This window comes from Lactuca sativa, chromosome 2, assembly GCF_002870075.4.
Source record: "Lactuca sativa cultivar Salinas chromosome 2, Lsat_Salinas_v11, whole genome shotgun sequence".
NCBI classification, from domain to species: domain Eukaryota; kingdom Viridiplantae; phylum Streptophyta; class Magnoliopsida; order Asterales; family Asteraceae; genus Lactuca; species Lactuca sativa.
Window position 1 is genome coordinate 232,600,348 of NC_056624.2, and position 23,749 is coordinate 232,624,096.

The window sequence follows — 23,749 nt, forward strand, 5'->3', positions numbered from 1 at the left end:
CTAGGCAGACGTGAACCCCAATCATAAGTATAGATTTCCTTCATTTGTTCTTCATTTCTCAACTCATTCAATCAAGAACACTCAAACTCTCTCAAGTATCATCAAGGGAATCCATCATTTCTCTTCAAAAACATAAGTAATTCCTCCATTTTACTAGTTAATCTTCTTGATCATATGAATCCTATGAATCACATCCAGACATATTCAAAAGCAAGATTTTTTAAATGTAGTTTTTCTAGTAAATACATATACCCACATATAATCATTCAAAAGCCTAAAAACAACTAAAATTCAAAGGAAAACAAATTATAGTTGTAATCGTATCATGTCATAAAAAAACCCAAAATTTTGTTACTTTTAACATATACTCGCAAATAAAAACATATAATCATATAAAGAATCGACGCATACCTATAAAAGTTGTATCTTCACTAATAGAAGAAGATATTTTTTGAAATTGATGTAGTCAAGAACAAGGGATATAAACTCCAAAATGAGGTCCGAAACAACTTTGAAACAAAAGTTCGACATATTATATATAGGGGACCACATTACCGAGTCGGACATTTTATCCGTTTAACCATTTATGATTTTTCAAAAATAAACTCAAACCGGCTATGCTTGATTTCACCAAAAAGAAAAGCCCTAGTCTTTACGAACCCTCCAATTTCCAAGGCCCAATAACTTGGATAGATTTAGAAGCTCAATTTCGGAGTTACGCTGGCAATCGTGATTCGTCCTTGTTATGGTTACTCTACACCAGATTTAGATTCAGAGTCTTGACTCTTGCCTTCGGATCGCGTAACGGAACTTTCTCAAATGTATCGCTCACATCAGTGAACAAATCCATTTCAACTTTATCACTGTGAAATCGCTTGTAATAGAGAAGTAGAAGCCTCTGTCTAGGAAAAATGCAAAGTAAGGGATCGAATTACCACCGGAATGCTGCGGCAGGGTTGGTTTTTCGATCCCCTATTTCAGCCTTAATGCTGTGCACTATCGCTGCAATGGCCTCTTTCTATGTCGCCGGCCGGTGAGTTGTTTTCTTCTGCATATTAATTTTGCTCACACGATTTAATCGGATGAAGTGATAATACCCCACTGCGTAATTACTGTATATCATTTTCTTCCTTTGAAGTTTGATTCAAGAAATTCCTTTTCTATTCATAAGCATCACATCTACTAATTTGTTGCTAAATCGTCGTATTTTTTTTACTGAATCCATTGCCTAGCGGATGCAGTATAATTAGATGCTAGATCGGTATCATTCTTGTTTATTTGTAAAAAAGATTGTGCATAGTTACTTTGTTAAATCATCTCTTAAATCATATTTGTATTTGTTTCCTTTTCGTCCTCCCGTGAAGTTTATGGCAGGATGCAGAGGACAGGGTTTATATGGGTAAAGAGCTTGACAGAATAACAGGCCAGGTAATAATAAATTTTGTTAATGCTTCTAGATCTAGTATTACTTTTAAGACACTATGCATCACATCCTCTCAGTGTCGGATTGATAGAATTCATTCTTACGACTTAATTTCAGGGGAAATCTGCTATATCCGTGGATGATACATTGAAAATTATAGGATGCAGGTAATGTGGTTGTTAACCTTAAGTCTTTGACTCTAATCAATGTTTTAGTTCATAACTAACGTTTGTATGCTTGTTAGGGAACAACAGAAGAAACTGACAGCTCTTGAGATGGAACTAGCTGCAGCTCGCCAAGAAGGCTTTGTATCAAAGACAAAAAATCCTCCTCCTCCTCTGAAGAAGAAACCATTGGTGATGATTGGAGTCCTTACAGGATTTGGTCGCAAGAACAACAGGGAAGTGATACGCAAGGCATGGATGACAACTGGTGAAGCTTTGAAAAAGATGGAGGATGAAAAAGGTGTTATTGCTCGATTTGTTATTGGAAGAAGGTACAGTGCCTTTTTTCATCTTCTTTTAACTGAAATCCCCACTTGTTTTTTGTTTCCATGATGAAAATGTGATGCCTACATGATTTAACTTGCAGTTCTAACCGTGGAGACAGTCTGGATAGGGACATAGACATTGAAGATAAGAGCCACAACGATTTCTTTATCCTGGTAAGTATAAGCCATAAGGGCTCATGGCATTTTGTTATTCATCATAATAGTTGGAAAGTGATTACTGAGATGTATCTATCTATCTATCTATCTATCTATCAAAACATTCAACAGGAAAGCCATGTGGAGGCTCCTGAGGAACTTCCAAAGAAGACCAAATTGTTCTTTGCCCATGCTGCAGAAAGATGGGAAGCTGAATACTATGCCAAAGTGAATGATGATGTGTATGTAAATATTGGTAATTTTCTATTTCTAAAAGCTATATCATGCTTTTATTAGTTTTTTTACTCTATACTATAAAAATAAACAATAGTATCTCTTACTGTAAACACATCTATTTTTCAGATGCCTTGGGAAGTACACTTGCAGCTCATATAGATAAGCCCCGTGTATATATCGGGTGTATGAAATCAGGCGAAGTTTTCTCTGAACAGTAAGTGTCATATATATATATATATATATATATATATATATATATATATATATATATATATATATATATATATATATATATTATACTTGATCCATCTTTTTATGTGGATTTTGGCAGGGGTCAGAAATGGTACGAACCTGATTGGTGGAAATTTGGTGATGGGAAAACGTAAGTAGCCAATATCTGAATTTTCATTGTACAAATTTTTAAAAAATGATAAAAGTTATTTATTTATTTATTTATTTTTTCATATAACAGGTATTTTCGCCATGCATCTGGTGAAATGTTTGTTATATCCAAGGCTTTGGCTAGATTTGTTTCGATAAACAGGTTTTGTCATCCTTCTAAAATGCCCCTCGTAGTTTTAGATGAGATCTCATTGCTAAATAATTAGTCTGACTTTTTTTTTTCACTTGTGAGCTGGCAGATCTATTCTTCGCACATACGCGTTTGATGATGTTAGTACTGGATCCTGGTTCATCGGTCTTGATGTCAAACATATTGATGACAAAAAGTTTTGCTGCACATCTTGGTCAACAGGTGAGAGGGCATTTACGTCTTTTGCATACCGTCTCACCTTTTTAGGTGGGGTAAAAAAACGCAACTTTTTGTCTCATTAATATCAGGTCCAGTCCAGGTCCAAGGCCCAGAATAGACGCATACCAATCTGTTTTGTTCTGTTCTGTTATGTGTTACACAGTTGATGAATATGGCAAGAGTATGATGAAGGTGTGGATTTTAATGTGTTTGTTGTGTTTCAGGGGGCATATGTGCAGGTGCATAAGTTGATTTATTTAAAGAAGGTGAAAGAGTGTTAACAGACATGTACACAACCAAGATAGAAGGAGATATCTAATGCTTAGGGAAGTTGAACTTATAGCAACGGACTTTCGTCGATTCGTATATAACTTTATAAAATCAGGGTCAACCATGTCGAGTGAACCGTTTTTCTTGAATTTGACCAAAAACTTGATTCTTTTGTTTGATACATACAAACTCTAAGATATGAGAGTGCTTTAGAAGAGTATTATTGTTACTAGAGCTCTTTAAGAAACTTATTTATTAATATTAAAAATTTAATTATGCTATTGCTATTGTTTTGTGTCAAAAAAATTACATTTCTCAAAGTATTTTGATGTGTACATTTAAATTATTAAGGAAATGCACTAAATGTAATAAAAAGTCCTAATAGATGCCAAAAGGTAATACTTTGAAAAATCCTGTGCATACAATGGCAAAGGTAATACTTTAAACAATCCTTTTAAAAAGAGAAGCACTTGAGTAAATATTACCTTAAACAATCCTTTAAAAAGATTGAAGCACTTGAGTAAATGTAAATTTTAGTTTATTTGTTTAAATTTATTTATTTACTTATTTATGATTTTTGATTGTAACACCCATTCGGCAGTAATGTATTATAAAATGGAAGGCTAAAAATTGAATCATATTTTCGATGGACAAACACAAAATTGCAAATGATCTCATCTAGTTGCTAGTTTTGTTTGATTAAAGTTGGGGTTAATAGACCTGGCAATGTGTCGTGTTGCTTCAGCTTTAGGGTTGAAAGAGCTTGACCATAACCCAACTCGTTTAAATCTTGTATCGTGTCGCGCCATGTCAACCCGTTTATTTTTAAGTCAAGTTTGTGTCGGGTTTCGGGTTAGGGTTAGACCTTGAAATGTGTTGTGTCATTTGAGGTTAAAACACTAAATATGTTGGAAAAGTAGGAGTTGGATAGGCGGAATGAAAAAAAAAACAAAAAAAAATGGTAAAAGTAGTAGTTGATAGACGATATGATTAAATTTATAATACGTTTAGAGGACAAAATAGAAAGTGTATGAATTAGAGAGCTCGAGGATGGGATAACAGGAAAGAGAGAGTAGTCGAGTGGCCTATGTACTTTGGGACATAATAGAGAAAGTTAAAAAGAAGTCTTTACCTATAGGGCTAAAACGTTTTCACATTACAAAATAAATCAACCCATAATATATATATATATATATATATATATATATATATATATATATATATATATATATATATATATATATATATATATATATATATATATATATATATATAAACTTTCAAATAAATAATCGGGTTATTTTCGAATTGAAATTCTCAGCTCTAACATTATCCGTTTAATTTTCATGGTATCATGTCAACTCATTGGATTAAATAGGTTAAAATATCATACACAAACATATTTATTTCATGTCGGGTTAACGTGACATATGTCAGTTTTTGTCACCTTTTAGTCTTTAGATGTTACAACCCCAAGGTAAGATGAATGGGTTCTCTTATATTGGTTTAAAACCATGTCCCGATTCAAAAAACCCTGGCAATGTTTAGAATGGTCTTAACACGTCCCTAAAAGCCCGATCAAAGTGTGGCCCTAGTTTAAATAATATGATATGTAATTATATTTCATTTTAAAGAGGTTAAAAACATGACAATACACACTTCTTTTTAGCATAGTCCAATCAACTATTTCATTCAATAATAATTCATGTTATCATATAATTATATTTAATTTTTATATCTTTATTGTTTTTTACTAATATTTCAATTTTGTATCCCGATAGTTGAACCATGATATTGCAAAGTAAAAGAAAAGATATAAAAAGATTTGATTACGAATGGTTTAAGGTTGATATAGAACAACCAAACCTCAAGAACCCTTATGTTGTAATTTTCTTATTCCACAAGTCAAAATCAACGCATCTAAAAACATGTTATCATTTACATTTTTATGCTGCAATTTTCACATAAATTAAATAACTTAACATTAGAAGAGTTGGTGAAGACTAAAGTAGGGATAACCAGTTATATAAATAAACATTTACCCTTAAATTATTATCATTATTTAGAATTTGATTAGTTATCTGTTGTTCTATATTACTATATATCTAATCATCTTTTTCTTGGTAAAATTGTATCCGTAAATTTCTTCTGAAAGTAGTTTTTTAGGCTAAAATCCAAATACGATTTTTATTATCTCTCTATTATTGATTTTTACCAGTTGACCCATTCCCACAATAAATGAACTAAATCCTTATCGTATTATCGATTCAAAATTAATATGTAAAATAAAGTTAGTAATAAATAAATCAGTTGGATAAAACTGGAAAACGAGTCATTTTAATCTATATATTTTTAAAGATCATTAATTAATTAGTAAGTTAAATTTCATAAATAATTAGTATTTTTCGTTGATTAAATAATTAGTTTGCTGCCGATTTGTATGACAAAATAAATATATTATTACTTTATGCATGTATATACTAATTTTATAGCAATATATGATGGATAAAAAATTCTGGTGTATTTTGATAAAAACAAATAAAATTGTTATCAACTATTAATTGGGCCGAACCGAAGTATCCACGGATACTGGCGGGTCAACGGCAACCGCGTTTCTTTTACCCGTCTGATGTCCATGTTTTCTCCCATAGAAAACTCTTGTTTCCCGATCCTCAAGCCTCAATTCCATCAAATTTCTCCATACAATGGATTACGATTTCAGAAACCGGTTGAATCCACCATACAGTTCTCAATCTTCTGTGTACAACAGGCCAACGCCGTCATCTTCGGGGTCGCCGATGCCGCCATCGAGTCATCCGATGTACGGACCGTCGTCGCTCTACCCTAAGATTAATCAGTCCGGTGGGCACTCTGTTGTTCATGCACCTGCTCGAAATAACATCAACTCCTCTTCCTGTAAGTTGTAGACTATATTAGAATGATTTTAGGTATCTGTTCATTGATTTTCTTAGTTGTTACTAAGGTCGTTTAGATCAGAAGAATAATATGTTTTTGAATATTATTAGGAACCTTGTGTCATCTTCGATTATGATCTGTATATGGAAATTGCTATTAGTTGAAGGTTTGCTAACTTATTAATCTATTTCGATATCTTTTTAGCAGGAATGGGGATTAGGGTTACTTTAAAACCGGAGTTTCGGATTACACCACCGGTATCCTTTCTGTACTTCATTCAAACTCTTTGCTGTTTCTTTTTTAATGATCCCTGTCTGATGACTACCGATATTGTTTTTTTATCAATCGACATGTCCATGAGCATTGAATTCTTAACCTACTGTTATCAATTTTATTTTACATCTTAATTATATTGATCATTCGAAGATACATGCATATTTTGGCCTTTCTTTGGGTATTTGTGATATTAGTACAAACTTGTTATGTTCTGTTTGTTTATTGAAATGCTTTTCTTGCATCAGTTTATGTACATAATACCAAAGCAGATATTTATACTCCCTTTACTTTAACTTTTCTGATCTCTTTCAATACTTTAACTTGTCCGATGATCCCAGACCTTGATTTAGAATTTGATAATTGCTTATAAAATCAAATGATCAGATTTTTGATGTCTTACTGATGGAAAGAGGATAGAGAAAGTGATTAGGTTGACTATAACTATGTAGATTGTAGATTAAGTTGTGTACACTATATGTCTTTATATGTGATGTAAAGCATTGTAGTTCTTGTATTGTATTTTGGGTATCCTTTTAAATGGCAAGATTTTGTGGTCCTTAATGAAAATACTTGTACAAATTGTAGCCTCAATTGTCTCCACACATTGGAGAGATTCCTCGAAGCACATTTCAGTTTGACTTTGAACTGGAAAGGAAGATACTCGCAGAAGCAGAGAAAGAAAACCCAAATTGGAGCAAACTCGGTCTCGAGAACCTTCCCCATAAGACTGCAAAACCAATATCTCGTGCGGTATGCCCTCTTCCTAGGTTGATTCTTTTTGACTTAATGGGGACATGACTTAGGTGGTCTTTCTTTTTGACTTTAATCAACTTAATAAGAACAAAACGTAATCTAAACAGATATATATATATATATATATATATATATATATATATATATATATATATATATATATATATATATTGTGTGTGTGTTTCTTTTTTACTTGATACAGAGAAAAGTGATAGTTTTTAGATTTTTGCTATTCTTCTCTTTTACCAAGTGGGCTCTCGTTTTTTCTGGAATAGTTTTTTTTTTTTTTTTTTTTTTTCTGGTATCAGTCCATCGTTATTGGCATATATTGTATTGATTTTGGTCCCTCCAGAATCCACATAAATAAGGGGTTTATTTTGATTTCTGCAGAACTCTAGTAGTGGTAGTGTAGACCCGGTGGTGGGGAAATACTTGGCAACAGGTCTTAACAGAGAAGCAGTACCTATTGCAGTTGCCAAATATGGAGATAATCCAACCAAGGTAAACTAACTCCTCCTACTTCTACTTGTCTTTAGAATTATGTTGTCATATTTACTTTTTAATTTTTACAGGTCAGGGAATTTGTGAATGGCTACACTGTGTTGAGAGAAATGGGGTTTGAAGCTAATAGTGTCGCTGAAGCATTGTTCACCCATGACAACGATAAAGAGGCTGCAGTAAATTTTTTGAGCACTTCATAGGCAGACTCTTTCTCTGTGCATGTCACAAAATTATATTACTAGTAGTAAACTCAAGTCAAGGCGTGTATTATTATTATATTTTACTTTTTTTTTGGGTTTGTAAAATAGTTGGTTTTCCTTGTTTGTGTAAATTGAATTTACAATGTTAACTCGCTCCTGGTGATTGTGTGACGTATGTTTATGCAGCATTCATATTTTTAAGATATCTCTTAACGAAAACATAATTTGTCAACTAAAATCAGTATTAGGATCATATGTTATTAATTTATTTATTATGCCAATTCCAAGCATGTAGTTGCCATCAAGTTGAAGACAAAAAAAGAATAGAATAGTAAGGATTTAATGGCATGGAGGTGACTGGTACATATAATTAAACCATGAAACGTAGCATGGCTTTTATTTGTTTATTTATTTAATAATTCAATGGCATGTTACGTCTGGTCGGTCTTTATTATTATTATTATTTTTTAATATCATATTATACGTAGGCGTAGCCACTGGGATTTGGTAGGCAACTCTTAAGTCTTATCTCCCCAATAATTCTTCTTATTTTTTCCCCTTAACACGTCTGAATTGCTAAACTTACATATAATATAAATAAATTGTCAATATGCTATTAATTTTTCTAATCCAAATTGATAATACATCAAAAATATATATAGCTTGTTAGCTTTCTTTATGTAATTTCACAAGTTATTGACATATTTAATATTATTATAAAAATAGTTATACTATAGATTATGATACCCTCTATAAGAAATAATTTCATATGTTGGATAGATTTGGGTACATACTTGGAACGAAATACTTTTAAAAATTTCTAACTTTTTTGTCGTTGATTTTTATTTCATTTTACTTGTATGATCTATTTTATATTGACGAAACTTTGTCTTTACTCCTCCAACTCAAACAATAACTAACATATTTTACCCCGACTATACTTTTCATTAGTTAAATAAACAAAACTCTTCTAACAGATAAAAACTTATATGCTAAACTCATAATTTTTGTCTAAATTTTTACTTCTTCAACTTGAATAATATGAAGAAAGATCGTTGTCAATTTGTCACATGTAATAATTAAATATGTAAAATATGACAACTAGTTTGGATTTTTTTTTCATTTAACCACTAATTTTTTTTTTAAATATACCGTATTAAGTTTTTCTTCATTAATGAGTTGCAAAAAACAAATGTAAGTTTAGCTTTGAGGTTAATGTGTTTTTTTTTTTTTAATTCGAAGATTAAATTATTATTTTTCAAAAATAAAATTAAAAAAAAAACAAAAACTCTGTTTACTTTTTCGGTAGATAAGCCGAAGAAAACCACATGAATTTTTATAAATTTTGCCCTGTTTCACCGATTATCACATTTTTCATATAATAGTTCTGTTTATAAAAAGCCAGGTTTTATAAGCGGAGGCCAATCAATCAAATTCACGAGAGACTGAGGGTTATGAGCGCCGCGGTTGTGGTGTTCGTCGGTGCTTACCTCCTCCGCTCTTCAACAGAGGTCCTCCACCCGCGGAAATGGCGGAACACTTTGTTCTCTCCTCCAGCTACAGCCTAGCCATCAATACAACCTGTACTAAATTCCCTCTCCCTCCAAATCATTACATTTCTTAGGTGTTTAAATTGATTAATTATTACGCTGGAGTTCTTCCTCTACGTACCATTTACCACCACGTGCATCTTCCGCTCATCTCTCCAATCTCATTGATTTCTCCATACCCCAGCTCCCTCCCTCTTTCCTCCATTTATTGTTTCCACCCTACCTCCATTAATTTCTGCTCCCAACCTCCAAAATCTCTCTCTCCGCCTATTAGATTCATTAATCTCCTTCAGTACATGTGTTTCTATGTGTTGGTCGAGTTGTTTAGCTCATTGCTTGTACATTCTGACAAAGGGTTCAATGGGTTTACCTAATCGTCACAGAGATCTGAAAAAGTGAGTTCAGTTATCTTTCGTTGTCTGCTTCATTGTGTTTAATATTTTCATCGTTATTTTGTAATGTTGTGTATGTAATTTGGTAACGATTCCTACCTTCTCGATTACAAATTCGTCATCGTTTTTTCTACTTCTGTGTTGATCGAGTGATGTACCTGTTTGCCTGTTGGGTTCTAAGTTCTAACGAACTTCATGATGCACCCGATGGTTTTAGCTGATCTTCACTGAGATTTGAAAACCGGATTCCAATCACTTTTCAGTTTCTTCTTCATCGTTGAATATTTGCTTCTTGATTTTGTAATATTGCATTTGCTTATAGATATCTAATCCGGTAACAATCGAGTAGAAACCAGTCTAGCGTAATACAAGCTCCAACTCGATTTTAACTTGAATGAGTCAAACTTTATTTGAGTTGGGGATTTGAGACTGATTACTTCGAGTTTACATTTTTTCTTATTATAATATTCTATTTTGGAAATTTTAATCAGTTATAACAATGTCACAATTTCATTGTTATAATTGAGTAAATTGTTCAAAATGCAATACCCAAATAAAAAGAAATTGGAAGGACAAAGCCATGATCCGTAGTTTTTAAAATACAACGTAAAATATTTGAGGTATAATTTCTCATATTGTAAATAGAAAAGAATTAGAATAAGTAAGATCCTATAATAAACAAAACTAATAAAAGTTTTGTTACCCTGTTTTTAACTCATGTCATCAGAAGTCAGTAAAGTACGGAAGAAGATGAACAAAAGTAAAAGAAACTCACCAATACAAACTGAATTCATTTACGTTTCTTGTTTGACTATAACGTTCACTCTGATACAAGTTAGCTGTACTCGATTTCAATTACAATTTACACCTTATATTCAACGTTCATCTGATAATGGTGGTTATTTATGAAAATCATTACTTACATACCACTATATCCTTTAATTCTCACCATCTTCTTATTCAGATGAGCAGAAACGTTGTTCTATAGCTTTTGGAGTTTGTAACTATATACTATCTGTCATCAACACAGAAGATGACAGTCAAGAACAAGAACATGATTACGTTGTCTGCAATTTTCTTGTTCGGAGCAACTATATCCATGGTCACCGGAGAGCCTTTGGAAGATAAGCAAGTTTTACTTAATTTCATACAAAGCATTTCGCATAGTCGCGAAATCAATTGGGAAATGGGTTCTTCAGCTTGTGTTAACTGGACCGGGATAACATGTAATCATGATGAGTCAAGAATCATCGCCGTTCGTTTGCCGGCGTTTAGTCTTCATGGTCCTATTCCTCCGGATACTCTTAGCCAATTGTCGGATCTTCAGATCTTGAGTTTGAGATCAAACGGGTTAACGGGTCCTCTCCCGCCCGATTTCTCCAACCTCACAAACCTAACAGCTCTCTATCTTCAATCAAACGGACTCTACGGCCCATTGCCTGTAAATTTCTCAAATTGGAACAATCTTTCGATACTTGATCTCTCAAACAATGGTTTCAACGGAAGCATATCACCTTCCATTTCGAATTTAAGCCACCTCACTGCTTTAAACCTTGCTAACAACTCCTTTTCCGGCGAAATCCCTAATCTTAGCATCCCAAGTTTGCAAGCTCTCGATTTGTCGAACAATAATCTCACCGGACCTGTTCCTCAGTCTCTCGAACGATTCCCCAGCTCGTCTTTCGTCGGAAATGACCTTTCTCCTTTGAATTCACCGCCACCGGTTCTCTCTCCGGCCGCCCAACCGTCATCCAAAAAATCTTCAAAACTCGGCGAACCTGCAATTCTCGGAATCGCGATCGGTGGTTGCGCTCTAGCGTTTGTACTCCTTGCGTTGATAATGATACTCCGGTATTCTAATAAAAAGGAGGTTTCCGGGAGACCGGAGAAAGAAGAAAAGGTAACAAAACTGCGTTCCGGCAGCCAAAATGTAAACGGAAATGGAACCCTTGTGTTCTTCGAAGGCAGTAGCCTGGCGTTTGACCTTGAGGATCTGTTTAGAGCTTCGGCTGAGGTGCTTGGTAAGGGAACATTCGGTACGACTTATAAAGCGGCGTTGGAGGATGCAAACACGGTGGTTGTGAAGCGGTTGAAGGAAGTTGCAGCGGCGAAGCGAGATTTTGAGGTCCAAATGGAGGTTGTTGGGAATATTCGACATGAGAATGTTGCTCCTTTGAGAGCTTATTATTATTCCAAAGACGAAAAGTTGATGGTGTATGATTATTACGATCAAGGGAGTGTTTCGTCAATGTTACATGGTAGTGATACTATCTGAGTTGTTTGTTGTTATTCGAGGAGTTTCATGTTATATATATTTTTTTTGTTTAAATGAATCCGTTTATAAATTTGCAGCAAAAAGAGGCGAGGATCACCGGAGTCCACTAGATTGGGATAGCCGGTTGCGGATAGCCATCGGAGCAGCGAGAGGGATCGCATATATCCACACCCAAACAAACACAAAGCTTGTCCATGGAAACATCAGAGCCTCCAACATCTTCCTAAACCCACAGGGATACGGTTGCGTAAGTGATCTTGGCCTGGCGGCAGTAATGACACCGCTAGCGCCACCGGTGATGCGGATTGGCGGTTACCGGGCACCGGAAGTATCCGACACCCGGAAAGTCTACCAAGCATCAGATGTTTACTCTTTCGGAGTCGTCCTGTTGGAACTCCTCACCGGAAAATCACCTACCCATGCCACCGGCGGCGAGGAGGTGGTGCATTTGGTGAGATGGGTGAACTCGGTGGTCCGGGAGGAATGGACGGCTGAGGTTTTTGATGTGGAGCTTTTGAGGTACCCGAATATAGAGGAGGAGCTGGTGGAGATGTTGCAGATTGGGATGCAATGTGTGGCAAGGTTGCCGGAACAGCGGCCCAAGATGGCGGAGGTCGTGAAATTGGTGGAGAATGTCCGGAGGCCGACAAATATGGATGTGTCGGAGGTATCTACTCCGGCGACGGAGGTGTCAGCGTCTCCGGTGGTAGCACAACAGATAGGGTCGTCTGTAATTGCAATGTAAGATTAATTTTAATTTTTTTTTTTTAAGAAATTAGTTGTGAAAATAATTGTAATATTTAAAAATGTATGTGAGAGATGAAGATGGGGGTTGGTATTGGTTGGTAATGTCAAATATTATTTTATTAGGGGTTTGTTTCTTGAAACCTCATATTCGTTGACAAAATTGCTGCTTGAGGTTTGACTATTCATAGTCAAAATTCGGTTGCCTCGGAGTATATGTGATTATTTGAGATCTTTTAGGGGGCCTTGAAGTATATGTGATTATTTGAGATTTTTTCAAGGGCTTAGGTTAACAAATTATTATTTTTGTTTATATTTATTCATTTTTTTTTAATACCATCGACCATAGCGTTTCTAGGCCTTCCGATATGGGGCATCACCCTATGTGTGATGTCTTATTTGCCATAGAAAAACACACGTGCACACCATCTCAAAGATAGGTGAGTGTCTTGTGGCGTGGTACCGTCTACAGAAGAAGGCGAGGCTCTGACCGGTGAAACATTTGTTTGTGTTTATCTCTCTCTACAATCTCTTTCTTCTTCACTACTTTTTCACTAGTTAACATCATTTCCACAACTCAGAGGTGGAATTGTTAAAATAATGACGTGATCTCTTTTTAATCATTTCTCACACGTGAAGATACTCCTCAACCTATTTGTTCGAAAAATAACTTTATGTTCGACAATAATCCATATTACCGGTTTCAACCCTCTAGTTTGTATACAAATATTACCTGTCTTATTCCAAGACTAAAAACGAATTGCACCCAAACCTCTAACTTGTAACAGTTGATTAGGCTTTACTCACATCCAATCTAATATTATGTTTGACGTATTAATTGAAAAGTTAGCTGGAAGCTAGGTAGAAGATATAAAACGACGTTTAGAGGAATATGTTCTCTAATATTAATTAGATGTATATTTGGAAAATTATAAAAAAAAAACTTATGAAAAGGTAGTCTAAGTAATTTTCTAAAAACCTAGTTTATAAGTTATTTTTTGGTTTTTCAAACATTGAAACTAAAAAAAGTTCAAAAAATAAGCTAGCTGTGACACGCCAAACACAATCTAAACTTCTAATATAATCAATCATTGTAATCGTCAATAGTAATTGAAGAGTTGAAAGATTATGGCTTCGAATTCATCTCCAAGTAACTTAGTGATCATGGATGTTCACTACAAAGCTATTTTTGTTCTTAAACCTCTTGTATATTTTGAGCCTCGTAAAACATCTGTTACAGATGTGGTATTTAGTTTGATGGGTTTACAAAGTTTGTTGGATTTCTAGAACATTTAACCAAAGATAGTCGTAAGGACATGTATTAATTCCCCAACAATGAAAGCTTGTCTGATGGTATAAAAAGATCGGACAATAATGTTGATTACATACATTTTCTCAAAGAAACGTATATCACTGACAATAACATGAGTGTCTATTTATACCACTAAAATGAACCCATAATTGATTGGGTTGATGAGTGTTGATATACATATCTCATCGGCAATTTACCGATGATTCGACTATTTTACTATGGTTCGGCCATTTTTCTATGATTCGGTCATTTCTTGTTTGCTCATTCCCAAGACAAAAGGGTACACCCATTACCTCAGGTACAACTCATACACTTACCTTCACAATGCACAAATGTAATCTTATTCTCCCAGATAAAAAGATACTCCTAACACTATATATATATATATATATATATATATATATATATATATATATATATATATATATATATACATACATACATACATACATACATACATACATACATACAATCGGGTTCCTTCCACTCGAAGACCCGACCCCCATTTCATATCGATACTAACTGGTCGTCGGAGGCCGCACACAGGACGCAAGTCCTGTGGCGACTATAACGATCCTCATTTATGAAAGTAACATGAAACAAATTGGGGCTCGCCAGCGGCACCGAAGCACACATCCGAGATCTCAACTCGATCAACCTCGTGACGATTTTTTGGGATACATCAAGTGGCCCCATTTGTGGTGTAACACTCCAAAAAAATCATAGAAATTTAAAAAATTTAAAATCAACCATTAACCAACATTGTTTACAAAAACAGTCATTGTTTCAAAAGTATTATTCAAAATCAGATTTTTCCCAAGACTCAATAACAAAAAACAGGAAGATGTGGACGATCACGCTCTCGCTTTCCCATGATCATCTGAAATACCTGAAATAATAAACTGAAACTGCAAGCCAAAGTTTAGTGAGTTCCTCCAAAGTACTATCACACCACATATAGAAATACATAAATTAGCATGTTGGGTCCACAACCTTCCGGTTGGATTACCCTGGCCCACAACCTCCTGGTTGGATTGCCCTGCATACTACATACTGGGTCCACAACCTCCCGGTTGGAATGCCCTGGCCCACAGCCTCCCAGTTGGATTGCCCCGGTCTATTGACTGATGACACTAAGCAGTAGTCTCAACCCCAACGTAACATGTCGACATATAACATATAATATACATATTCAACAGACAGATGATTATACAGTCAGTAATTACAAGTTGTCCTACAAATCTACCAGTCTAATACATATCAGTAACTATCCGATAATCAAACAGTTCTGTCGTATACTCAACATATCATAACTTAGTATCTAACAGGATATCAATCCATTGGGCCGACCTTGGTGACTTCAAATCGCAAGTACATTGAGGAAAACTCATATATCAGTCTAAAGTGAATGCTGAACAGAATGCAAATCCGAAAGTCAGCACTACCGATCACCTAAACGAAATCGGGACTCAAGCTTAGATAATAATCCCAATGCCCAAAATATTAAAACCACTCTTAGGTCAACATTGGTCAAAGGTCAAAGTCGACAACTCAACCGAGTCAACCCAACCAAGTACGTTGGGCGTACTCAATAGAATGCGGGGTGTACTCGATAGTTGACTTGCAACGGGGCTTGACCGTATACACACAACGTACCAACTGGTACGCCCAACGTATGCAGTTAAACTTCTTCTTAACGCGATAAGTGCTTAATACTTAATCTTTTACGTCCAAATTGCAGATCCAAGACCCGAATATCGTTCTTGACCATAAAGTTTCCAACTTTATAGTCTTGCATGGCCAAAAAGTGCTAAATTCTAGAAACCCCAACCTCTTAACCCATTAAGACCACCGAGCACATGCATGGGGAGAAGTTAAGAGCCAAGACCCTATTTTTATGCTTCTAAACTTCTCAAAACGTCTGAAAGGACAGTTTAAATGGTTTGGAGCATTCCATACTAAAAAAGGTCAAGACTTGGGACCAAAATACTCATGAATCAAGAACTTAGCAAGATCTAAGGAATAACAAGCCAAGTTTAAAGCTTTATATCTCTTGGAGGTTGCTAGATAGGTGAAGATTCCATATCTAAAGCTCTTTTTAGCTTCCAAGGTGGTTCTACTTCCTTCTTTCACCTTCAAGACCACCAAAAACACACACAAGGGTCAAGAATGCTCAAACAAGTAGCTAGGGTTTGCTAAATCGTATGAAGGTGTTGGAGGATGATGAGAGATGAGGTTTGGAGGACATAAATTTGGTTAAATAGGGTCCAGCCCTAAAAATTAAGGTTTGTGGCTCAAACACATAAGCTAGGTACGCCCAGCGTATGTGAGCCCGCCTCAATAATTACAAAAATGCCACTATGGGCCATTTTGCAAGCTTTCTCATGCACAAGGGCTAAAATGCAATAACTCTGCATACTTAGGGTTAAAATTGAAAATACCTCATCATCGAAATGTTACACGTGGAACTCAAAGCAAATAGTTGTTGTTTCGCGAGTTTCAGTTTCATCTCTTCAAAGATCTCTACAAATATGTTCTTCAAAGGCTTTATCTACAAATATGGGTTCAGTAGAGGCCAACATTGTCAAAAGATATTTTATCCAACGTTATGTTTTCTAAAAACCCAAATGCAAGCTGGAATAAATGGAAACTCACATCTATCTTTTTAATATAAGGAGGGTTAGATATTTAGGAATTTGTCAACAGTAAAATAAGTATATCATAGACATCAAAATTTTTCTAAACAATTAAGGGGTCGTTTGATAGTTGCTGACTGAGTAAGAACTGACTGGGTTAGAAGCTGACTGAGTTAGAAATTCTGATTGAGTTAACTTCTGATTGAAACTTGTTGTTTGATTTTACGTCTGACTGACCAAACAAAATGACAATATTACCCTCAAACAATATTTTTTTTTATAATAATACATTTATGCAATATTCTCAAACCACAATATATTATTAATTAACTCCATTTATACAATAATCTAAAAAACATGAAGATCAAAAGAAAAAATTATCATATCTCTTGATTGTCTTCACTTCTTCTTACCAATTGAAAAAAAAAACTTGTGTTTGCATTCATATGTATTAGGTTTGAACCATTATCATAAGTGGTTACTACTAACAATCACATGAATAAAATATGAAGTACAATGATCCTAGTTACAATTTATAAAAACAAATCATAAAACTACAAAAGAAAAATGCTTGAACTCAGGGAAAGGGGTTGTCACACTTCTTTAACTGATGGTTAACATTGATCAGCCTTTAAAAATTTGTTTAGGATAACAAGAGAACAAACATCTGGTGTTTGTTTAGGATAACAAGATAACAACCCTCTAGTGTAGCAGGGTAAAGAAACAATCCAAATACAAAACCATAATCAAGAAATCAAATACACAAGTCATCTACAAATCTAGTAGGCATCATCAGTATAACTCCAAGTTTAAAATAACATAATACCAAGACAAATTTGCAGATTTTGATCTGAATTAACAGCACGTCTCAAGGATCACTTTTCAGAATCATTAGATTACTTGAATTTTATCCATTAGTATATGCCCGTTCTACCCCTAGCTTTAAAAAAAACTCAATCTCGAACTATCTACAAAGAACCTCCATAGTAATTCAAACACCAAGCTTAAGCGAATAAGATGTCAGAGTTCAAGAACCCACAGTCAATTATTGAGCTTCTGATTTCATCACATCAACTACCTATTTCCGGGCCAAAAAGAAATCATTATGATAAGAAATCATTTTTTTGTGAAATCAGAAGGAATCAACAAGTAATGGATTGCAATTGAAAAGAAATAGACCTAGTTGAGATGGATTAACCTCATCTTCTTTCCAAATCAACATACCCATAATGCCAAATCGTGTTCCACAGCATAATCGGTACAAATTGGAAAACATGTTCAAGCATAAAAACGAACAAAATGAAAAGAAAAACGAAATACCTTATTGGCGGTGGAAGAGGAAGACGATGAACGAACGATGGGGATGTAGGTAGGTACGACGATGCTTCAGGGGGTTGGGAGTTTGAAATTGAAGGAGGTAGCTGGTGGTGAAAAGGATGGCGACAGAGGAGGTTTCCAGCGAGGCTGAAGAGGATAGATAGAAGTGATGGAGAGGATAGTGATGTCCATTGAAGGAAAAGCTGCTTGGAGCGAAGGAGATGGTGAGCCATGGGTAAGGGTAAAAGATGTCCATTTTCCGGTCAGCCTTTTATGTTTAGCGGACCGAATCAGAGCAATGACGACTGACTGTGGACCGAGTAAGCTAAGAAATAGAAAGTATCAAACACACTGACCAGACTGGGTCAGTCAAAGTGTCTGACCGGACTCGGTCAGTAAGAAATCAAACAGCCCCTAAGTAGTCCCAACTTGTACATGATGTGTCATAAGAAGTAATATGGACATGTTTTAGCAACAAAAAAAATGGAAAGACAAGTTTCTATTTTACAATTGTAAAAAATAATAGTACATAAAGTAACTTTCAAGAAAGCTATCACCAGTTGTGAGTTGTACGGTTATAAGAAAAAATGTAACATCCCAAAAACATAGATAAAATTTTGTTTCTAATTTCATTCAAGTCACATGACACTAATATCAAAATAGCCAAAAGAGTATCATAGTAACACATAGTAACATGTTATCAGAGTAAAAATTCCCAAAATCACTAAGTGCGGAAATCATAGGGTGATGCGGTGCGAGCAGGCCAGGCCCTTCCCTTTCGAACTGGAAGTACCTGAAACATAAACTAAAAACTATAAGAACAAAGCTTAGTGAGTTCCCCCAAAATACCACATACTAAACAACATACTATCAAGCATATCTGGGTGCTTTCCTATCCCTTCGGTCATTTCAACCGGATACTATCAAACATATATGGGTGCTTGCCTACCCCTTCAGTCTATTTCAATCGGATACTGTCAAGCATATTTGGGTGCTTGTAATCCTCTTCAGTCTATTTCAACAAGATAACGGGTCTATTTCACCCCTACTACTACCATATAATATCATAACAAGAATCATAGAATCATCAAGAAAATACAGGCATAACTGACAACTGTCACAATGTAACATCCCAAAATTTTTAACAAATTTAAAATTTGAAAACAACCCATTTACTAAAAGAAGTGTTTACAAAACCATTATTTCCAAAACATTATTTAAAATCAGAGTCTCCTAAGATCTAATCAGTCGTAAAACCAAGGATGTATACGGTCACGCCTTCGCCTTGCCATGATCATCTGATGCACCCGAACAATAAACTGAAATTGTAAGCACGAGCTTAGTGAGTTCCCCCAAAGTGCCACCACACAAACAAATCATATACACAAACACTCATGCCTGGCCTAATCAGCCTCAGGCTGAAATATCAGGCATGTCTACGACGGGCCCAGTCATCCTCAAGATGGAATACCCTCGTATCATAATCATGTTTGGTCCAATCAGCCTCAGATTGAAATACCAAAACATGTCAGGTCTAATCAACCATCGGGTTGGAAAACCCCAGGCCCATTTAATCATCAGGTTGGAATGCCAATATACAGTGGGTCCAGTCATCCACAAGATAGAATACCCTCAGGCTCAATTAACCATCGGGTCCAATCATTCTCAGGACGGAATACCCCAGGTTGGCATGCCAATATACAATGGTTCCAGTCATCCTCGAGATGGAATACCCTCGGGCCCAATCAACCATCGGGTTGGAATGCCCCTGATCTGTTGGATCATGCACAAAGCTGTAAAGCCTCAATCATAATCGCAAAATATGTCGACATATACATAACATATAAACATATAAACAACCAACACACAAACAGGCAGATCTACAAATCACTACCGCATAGCAACATCTTAATGTTTATTATATTTTTTAACATTTTAATATTAAGAGTACTAGTGATCATAATACCATTTTTATGAATACATTAATTAATATTTACATATGTACCTGTGAAACAAATATTATATTTAATTCGTATTTTGTTGAAGCATTATAAGCATGTTGGATGAGTGGTTATGTTATTTGCTTTCAAACCAAGAGGTGGTGGTATCGGTTCATCTCCAAAATATAATTTTGTCAGCCTTATAAGAGTATCCCTCATCGTATTTGAGATAAAACCTTCATCATTCTCACATTTCATATAAGAGAGTCAAGTCTATGGCTTTTACCCACATCTTTGAGGAGTCGCACATTGCTGGGGATAAAAAATTTGGCGCTCCTTATCTCTATATAAAGTTTCTCAAAAAACCGCAAAGAAGAAACCGAACTGCAAAAAATCGGAAAAAAACGCAAAAACCGAACCGCATAAAAACCGAACGGTGCAGTTTCTAAACTTCAAAAAACCGAAGTTGCGGTTTTCGGTTCGGTTTTGGTCAAAAACCGCACTGAACCGCCCCATGCTCACCCCTAGTATTAACTTTATACCTTCTGATGATGGGGAATGATGCAAAACTTCTAGATCCAAGATTGCTTCTAGCTTCCAAGCTTCACTACCACCTTCTTCTTCCTTTGAAATACACAAAAACTCACACTCAAACTTCCAATTCCTTTAAGGGGCTAGGGTTTACAAGAGAAGATGTTTATGATGATGGAGGCTGGAATGGGGAAGGAAATGGGGCTTAATGAGGTTTAAATATGGGCAAAACCCTAAAAACTAGGGTTTAGAATCTGGCTACGTACGCACCGCATACTCCTCATGGCCCAAATTTATGAAAATGCCACTAAGGCATGCTTTGCACTCTTTTCTCAATTAAGGACCAAAATGCAATAAATCTCAATATAAGGGTCAACAATGAAAGTGTCTCAAAACCAGATGTTATAGTTCGTGACATCGCCAAATTCATGGTCATTTTAAAAAAATTTATTTATGCTTATTCAAAAATCAGAGTATCCATTTTAAAGAATAATATTGTGGAATTTCTTCCCATAAAACATGATAAAGATATTATCAAAGCATTTCCGAAAAAATGTATTTTTGTTTATATTAAAACATTGGGATGTCATCATCAATACATAAATATAAGCATAAACAGACCTTACATTCATTTACACTAATGATTTACATCTCCTTTAATCTCTCAATGTAATGTATCTTCGTATAGACACATGTGATACAAATAAACTGAGTGGGCCAGGTTGGGAAACCTGGTGAGTACATAGGGTTTTTAACCCACAATAATATAGTTGATTTGTTTCTTTACATACTTCTTGCCAAACAATTAACCTGATTACCCATCCCCATTATCTTTATTTATTCTTCCCTAAGGGTCATATCCAATATTGTATTTACCTCTCATCGCCTTACATCACATTTCCTTATATGTTTGTTCCTAAGGATTTTTTTAAGGATAATCACCTATATCGCATAGGCAGTACTGATTCGGGGATTATTCCCCCAATATGTGTCCAATAAGGGCTAAAGTATCATCGCATGAATACGTAGCTGCTACATCGCCTGAACTCGTAATTCATCACCTACAAGTTATGAGCTTGCCGGTGTTTCCACATGACTTGTTAAGATTAGTTAGTGGTCGCCATCTATCCTATAGTGGATGACTACATTGTAACATCGTAGGTTAATGTTATGGCATCTCATAATCATCTCTTATCTCACATCACCTATTCATCACCAAATATCTATCATCACCTAGTTATCATCACTTTTCTATCATCACCTATCTCTCATCACTCATCTACCGATCTTTATCCAATATATTTATAGGTATGAAAATCAAGGTTGTAGAACTCGTTACTCGGTACCTCCTCGGCCGACTACCGAGTAGCGAGTACTCAGGAGTACTCGGGGAGTACTCGGATTCGGTAATTCATGTAGAAATATTTTTAAGGAAATTATATATGTCAAAATCATAAGTTGATTGAAATATATAACAAAATCAGATACATGTGAATACACAAAAACTGTAAAGCACATAATGATCTCACTTCGTGAATAGTTACTGAAAGTTTAACATATATATGTAGTAATAATCACATGTGTGTTAAATAATAAATCATTTAGTATATTATATATATTAATCACCGAGTTGACCAATTTTTACAACACTGTTCAGTTCAGTAAGAGGCCGATCAAGGAGTACTTGGGATTCTGTAACTCGCCTCGGTAAGGGGCCGAGTAGCGAGTACTCGGAGGAGTACTCGGCCAACTCGGCGAGTTTTACAACACTGATAAAAATGCATATACAGTTTAAATCATGTAAAACATGTATAAATCGTTCATCTAGCATACATATCAGGAACACAGATAATAAGCACATATAGCATGTATTAATATTAAATACTTCATATCTATTTGTAAGATGAAAGCAACTATGCACTTACTTGTTAAAGTGATGACTCGAAATTCGGGCAGTGCTTCACTTCTAACAATTTTCTATTCCTTCGACGAAAACTAGTATCATTATTACTAGATTTTAGTCTACTATTTATTGCAACTAATTATTAGTCTAAATTTATCATTAAATCAAGGTCTACATCATGATCTATCAAGTAAGGATCAGCCAGGCAAGACAGTTGGGAGGCAGGACCATTTCGGCATATAGCTTTTCAGAAATCCAAAAACCAAGCCCAATGTGACTATTCTAGACACCTTTCCCACAAGTAGTTCAATCAGTATAACGACTTTGAATCTCTTATAAATCTTGTTTATAGGTCCATAATAACGATAATGAACTTAAATATAAGTTATAATTAAAGTAGGGTAAGCATAACTTATTTACAAAGGGGTTTAGCGAGGAACCGGGCTCTGTGCGGACAGAATTTCTGAGCTGAAAGCTATTCTTCTTAGAGCCTTCTGGTGCTCCTGGACTCGCTACTAACTCCTAAGAAGGACTAGGGAAAAGCCTTGAGGCTTTGGGGAAGTTAGGGAGAGAAGTTGAGAGAATGTGTGAGGAAATGAGGTGATTTGGGCCTCTATTTATAGGCTGGAAACCAAGCAACACAACGTGTTGCTAAGCCTAACACGTCGTGTTGGGGTGCCAAGTGTCACCATCGGTGGTAAGGCGTGGGGAAGAAGCCGTGGCTCAGATTGCGCCATGTGTCACTCACAGATTACTCCAAAAACTAATTATCTTTTAAAATTCGTAATTTTCGCATACGAGCTCCGTTTTTGACGTTCTTTATATACACGCGTAGGTAGCGACGTGATCTACAACTTTTATTGAGACTTCGTCGGCTAATTTTGAATTTATTTTTAAATTTGTATTTTAACAGATTTAAACAGTTAAAGTCCGTTAAAATTTCATAAGTTTGCCATCCGACGTCCATTTTCAGTTGTCTTTATATCTTTGAGCGCTTATTAACGAGATCTTCAATTCTCGTTTAGGTTGTGTCGGCTAAAAATCGATCGATCTACAATTCGATTTCCGGACTGTATCTTAGAAAATCTCATTTAGATCTCTAAGGCTAAAAAGTAGTTTATCAAAAATTCACTTTATACGTTGCGCGGAGCCGTGCCAGTTTTGTCGCAAAAATTC

The 23,749-nt window shown here is 35.3% G+C and overlaps 3 protein-coding genes across 4 annotated transcripts; all 3 read left to right on the plus strand.

The window, feature by feature from the left end:
• The first annotated feature begins 627 nt into the window (after window positions 1–627).
• Window positions 628–3,608, plus strand: LOC111888872 (hydroxyproline O-galactosyltransferase HPGT1). Its single transcript, XM_052768748.1, has 11 exons — window positions 628–1,033; window positions 1,365–1,428; window positions 1,541–1,590; window positions 1,668–1,919; window positions 2,015–2,087; window positions 2,202–2,325; window positions 2,433–2,520; window positions 2,638–2,688; window positions 2,779–2,850; window positions 2,948–3,060; window positions 3,282–3,608. The coding sequence occupies exons 1-11, from the start codon at window positions 912–914 to the stop codon at window positions 3,302–3,304; spliced, it is 1,032 nt and encodes a 343-aa protein (XP_052624708.1). The 5' UTR covers window positions 628–911; the 3' UTR covers window positions 3,305–3,608.
• Window positions 3,609–5,933: 2,325 nt separating this feature from the next.
• LOC111888874 (uncharacterized) lies at window positions 5,934–8,176 on the plus strand. The gene is made up of 5 exons (XM_023885006.3): window positions 5,934–6,243; window positions 6,448–6,500; window positions 7,105–7,269; window positions 7,663–7,773; window positions 7,845–8,176. The coding sequence occupies exons 1-5, from the start codon at window positions 6,033–6,035 to the stop codon at window positions 7,971–7,973; spliced, it is 669 nt and encodes a 222-aa protein (XP_023740774.1). The 5' UTR covers window positions 5,934–6,032; the 3' UTR covers window positions 7,974–8,176.
• Window positions 8,177–9,365: 1,189 nt separating this feature from the next.
• LOC111888809 (probable inactive receptor kinase At4g23740) lies at window positions 9,366–13,059 on the plus strand. 2 transcript variants are annotated; one of them, XM_042899645.1, is made up of 3 exons: window positions 9,366–9,918; window positions 10,888–12,173; window positions 12,268–13,059. In XM_042899645.1, exons 2-3 carry the CDS (start codon window positions 10,949–10,951, stop codon window positions 12,933–12,935), a joined length of 1,893 nt encoding a protein of 630 aa, XP_042755579.1. In that variant the 5' UTR covers window positions 9,366–9,918; window positions 10,888–10,948; the 3' UTR covers window positions 12,936–13,059. The 2 variants fall into 2 exon arrangements, with proteins under 2 accessions (XP_042755579.1, XP_023740686.1); XM_023884918.3 differs by having other exon boundaries at window positions 9,367–9,918; window positions 10,880–12,173.
• Window positions 13,060–23,749: the final 10,690 nt, after the last annotated feature.